General features: G+C 58.2%; 1 protein-coding gene across 4 annotated transcripts in view; it reads left to right on the top strand.

Moving 5' to 3' along the window:
• The first annotated feature begins 1,911 nt into the window (after positions 1–1,911).
• DERL3 (derlin 3) overlaps positions 1,912–3,538 on the top strand; it is a 2,554-nt gene continuing 927 nt past the window's right edge. Inside the window, exons 1-5 of one of the 4 annotated variants that reach the window (XM_019665417.1) lie at positions 1,912–2,185; positions 2,303–2,365; positions 2,448–2,521; positions 2,636–2,729; positions 3,239–3,434. In XM_019665417.1, coding sequence (XP_019520962.1) covers positions 2,093–2,185; positions 2,303–2,365; positions 2,448–2,521; positions 2,636–2,729; positions 3,239–3,434 — 520 coding nt within the window. In that variant the 5' untranslated portion in view covers positions 1,912–2,092. Of the gene's footprint in view, positions 2,186–2,299; positions 2,366–2,447; positions 2,522–2,635; positions 2,730–3,238; positions 3,435–3,538 lie in introns of all 4 variants that reach the window. The other 3 variants (XM_019665416.1, XM_019665419.1, XM_019665418.1) reach the window with 3 other exon arrangements.

The following is a 3,538-nucleotide window of genomic DNA, read 5'->3' as shown; positions in this document are numbered from 1 at the left end:
CCACCTTGAACATGACCTTGGCCTGCTTCACTGAAAAACGAAGACTGGCTGAAGGGGGCTCCCTCAGCCTGCTCCCACCACCCAACCTCTCAGCGCCTTGGTCCAACTTCTGCTGTATTAGGTCTCCTCACTCCTGAACCCAACGCACATCCCCCTTCAGTGCTCCTAGCCTCTCCCTCCCCTCTCCTTCCGGGTCCCTCATTCTATTGGGATCTACCTAAGACAACTTTCTCAGCTGGTTCTCCCATTGCAGTCTCCTGGGGGACCTCAGGGACCTGTCCTGAGCATCCCTCCCCTCATCTTCCACGCTTACATCCAAGACTGAGCTCCCACACTAGTAAAGACACGCCAATCTGGGCACCTTCCTCAACCTCATGCCTGCTATTATCCTGGAACCATGCCACCAGGAACCTTAGCATGGTTGCATCCCACAGTCCCTTCCCAGACCATGTCTACTGCGGTTTCTCACTGCCTTCCTCCTGAAGCCCTTTCCTGGCTCAGCTCCTGCCCACCCTCCCACCCCCCCAGTTTCCCCCAGCTGGGTCTGCCTTCTCTCTCTGACTAATGAAGGTTGAGCTGCCCAGGCCTGGCCTCTTCTCAGACCAGTCTTGCCCCTTGGACATCTCACAAAGGTACAAGGACAAATGCCATTTGATCTAATGACTGACACCCACATTTAGATCACTTGCCTGACCTCTCTCTGCAATACCACACTTGGATTTTTCTAGGCGGATGTTGCACAGATACTCCAAACTTAATGAGGCCAGAACAGGACTCCATCTGCCGGCCTTTTCCCCAAGCGTTCTCCATCTCGGAAAAGGCCACTGCCTTCCATCCACCCTGTGGTTCAGGCCTCGAAGTCATCCTTGATGCCTCTCTCACAGCTCTGTCCAGTCTGCCAGCAAACCCACATCCCACACCTCTTTGCCCTTCAGAATCCACTCTGCCCAACCCACCAATGTCCCTTGCAGCCTCCCCCTGCTCACTGATTCCTCTGGCAGTCTACTGTCCTCACAGCAGCCACAGGGATCTTTTAAAAGTGACAATCAAGCATTACCTCTTCAAAGATGCTTTCCAGATCACCCCATCCTAGCACAGGACCCATTACCTGACCCTCCATCTCCCCGACTTAGGTGTTATTTCTGTCAGTGCACTGTTCTGTGAACACGAGTTCTCATGTTAGCACAAACCTTTGACTGCCTGTCTCCTCAGATACACCAATAGGGTTGGCTGCTGAATGTACAGCATCCTAAACAGTACCCAGCACACAGTTGGTACTCAATAAATGGTTGAGTTTCTTTATTAGAATGAATCAATGGAGTTTCTTTTTCCCACCAAAATAACGAGGCCCTCTCCAGCCCATCCACTTGCTCTGGCCCACCTCAGCACCCGTGCGTTCCACGGGGTCTGCAAGTCGTCAGCCCAATCCCTCTTCCAGCGGGCCTCCAGGAAGACTCCTCACAGGAGCTGACATGTTCCAGTGGGGCCTTGGACGTGCCAGAGGGATTTGGACAGGATGCTGGGCACCTCCTTTGCTGTAGGTGTGATGGCACTGTCCCTGGTTCTCAGAGGGGAGAAGGACCGCCCCAGGTCGCAGGCCAGCCCTATGTGGACCCACAGAACCGCACGGCCAGTCTATGAGTTCCCGCCCCGCCCACGCCTCATGCCCCGCCCACGCCTCATGCCCCGCCCCTTCCAGTCTCGCCGTTCCTTGTCTCTTCTACCCTAACCAGTAATCTTAGCCCTGCCCCCACAGTGGCCCCGTGGGTCCTCGCTGTTGGTTCTCTTGTCGCAAAGCGACCAGTTCTTCATTGGCTGCACATTCTCCCGCGCCGCCACTACAACCATCACAACAACCTCCACGTGCTCAACCGTGGGGGCTGCTCATTGGCCCCGAGTCTTGACCCGCCCACGTTTCCGTCCAGCCCCGGCTTCCCGCTTCTTCTCCCTAGTGGTTACTTGGACCAAGGCCCCGCCCCTGAGCCTGCGCTCCCTGCATCTCCGACGCGGATTGGCCGAAGGTGGAAAGGCGGCGCTTGGAAGCGCGTTAAAGAGCGCAGGAGTTTCGGCCACGCGTGCCTGGGAAGGATCAATGGCGTGGCAGGGGCTGACGGCCGAGTTCCTGCAGGTGCCAGTGGTGACGCGGGCTTACACTGCGGCCTGCGTCCTCACCACCGCTGCTGTGGTGAGCCGACCCGGCGGGTGGGGCGTCGCCATAGTTACAGGCCGGAGGGAGGGTCGCCATGGTTACCTCCATGGTTGGATTGGGGCAGCCCCTGACGTGTCCCTGGTTCTGCAGCAGCTGGAGCTCCTAAGCCCCTTCCAGCTCTACTTCAACCCGCACCTCGTATTCCGGAAGTTGCAGGTGAGGCCACCCCACCCTTGTACCTGACGTCCCGGCCCCGCCTGCCTGCACGCACGCACGCCTAACTGCCCGCCCCTCGCAGGTCTGGAGGCTCGTCACCAACTTCCTCTTCTTCGGACCCCTGGGATTCAGCTTCTTCTTCAACATGCTCTTCGTGTATCCTGCGCCCTGCGGACCCAGGCGGGGATGGGGCGGGCCCGAGGGCTGAGGCGGCTGGGTGTTGGTAAACTGAGGCTCCGCCCAGTGGCACTTCCTATACTGATGTCTCAGGTTCCGCTACTGCCGCATGCTAGAGGAGGGCTCCTTCCGCGGCCGCACGGCGGACTTTGTCTTCATGTTTCTCTTTGGGGGCATCCTTATGACTGTATCCTTCCCGAACTTCAAAACTTCAGGCCGCAGTGCCTGTTGGTTCAGCATGTGTTGGCGCTAGGCCCCACATGGGTGCCCAGGCTTGGGAGGAATAGAGTCGTTCACTACAGTTTAGGATGGATTGAGCATCTTTATGTGCTCAGCTCCAGGCACCAGGGCTAGATCTTAAGGGCTGTACAAAAAAATACCATGGGGTGATGTACAGGAGAGCCAGGTGGGGTGCCTGGGGGCTGAGCCCTTAATGCCAGCAGCAGGAGAAACTGGGGCAAGGACAAGCATTGGTGGGAAGCTGGGTGAGGTAGACAGGGCAGATTCTTCACCTGGGCCTGAAGGCCACCTTGTGGCCTCAGATTGGGAAGGGCACACCTTGATGAGGGTAGGACACAGGGGTAATGAGGGCAGAGAAACCAGTGGGGGGGACTGCAGGGTAAGTTTTGGTCAGAGGGGCCTGGGGCTAAAGCCTGCACCAGGGGAGCGCCTCCCAGCACCTTGACTCTGGCCCAGCTGCTGGGGTTCCTGGGCAGCCTGTTCTTCCTGGGCCAGGCCCTCACAGCCATGCTGGTGTACGTATGGAGCCGCCGCAGCCCTCAGATGAGGGTCAACTTCTTCGGCCTCCTCACCTTCCAGGCGCCATTCCTGCCCTGGGCACTCATGGGCTTCTCAATGCTGCTGGGCAACTCGATCCTTGTGGACCTGCTGGGTGAGCCTGTCCGTCCATTCAGCCCATCCTAAATAGGCTGTCTGGTACTTGGGTCTGTGGGAGGGCCACCCCAGGCTGGCTGCTTTACCAGAGCCCACCCTCCC

The sequence above is a fragment of the Hipposideros armiger genome, unplaced genomic scaffold (assembly GCF_001890085.2).
Source record: "Hipposideros armiger isolate ML-2016 unplaced genomic scaffold, ASM189008v1 scaffold_443, whole genome shotgun sequence".
Taxonomy (NCBI): domain Eukaryota; kingdom Metazoa; phylum Chordata; class Mammalia; order Chiroptera; family Hipposideridae; genus Hipposideros; species Hipposideros armiger.
The sequence above is the reverse complement of the archived record's forward strand: the minus strand, read 5'-3'. Positions and strand labels throughout refer to the sequence as shown.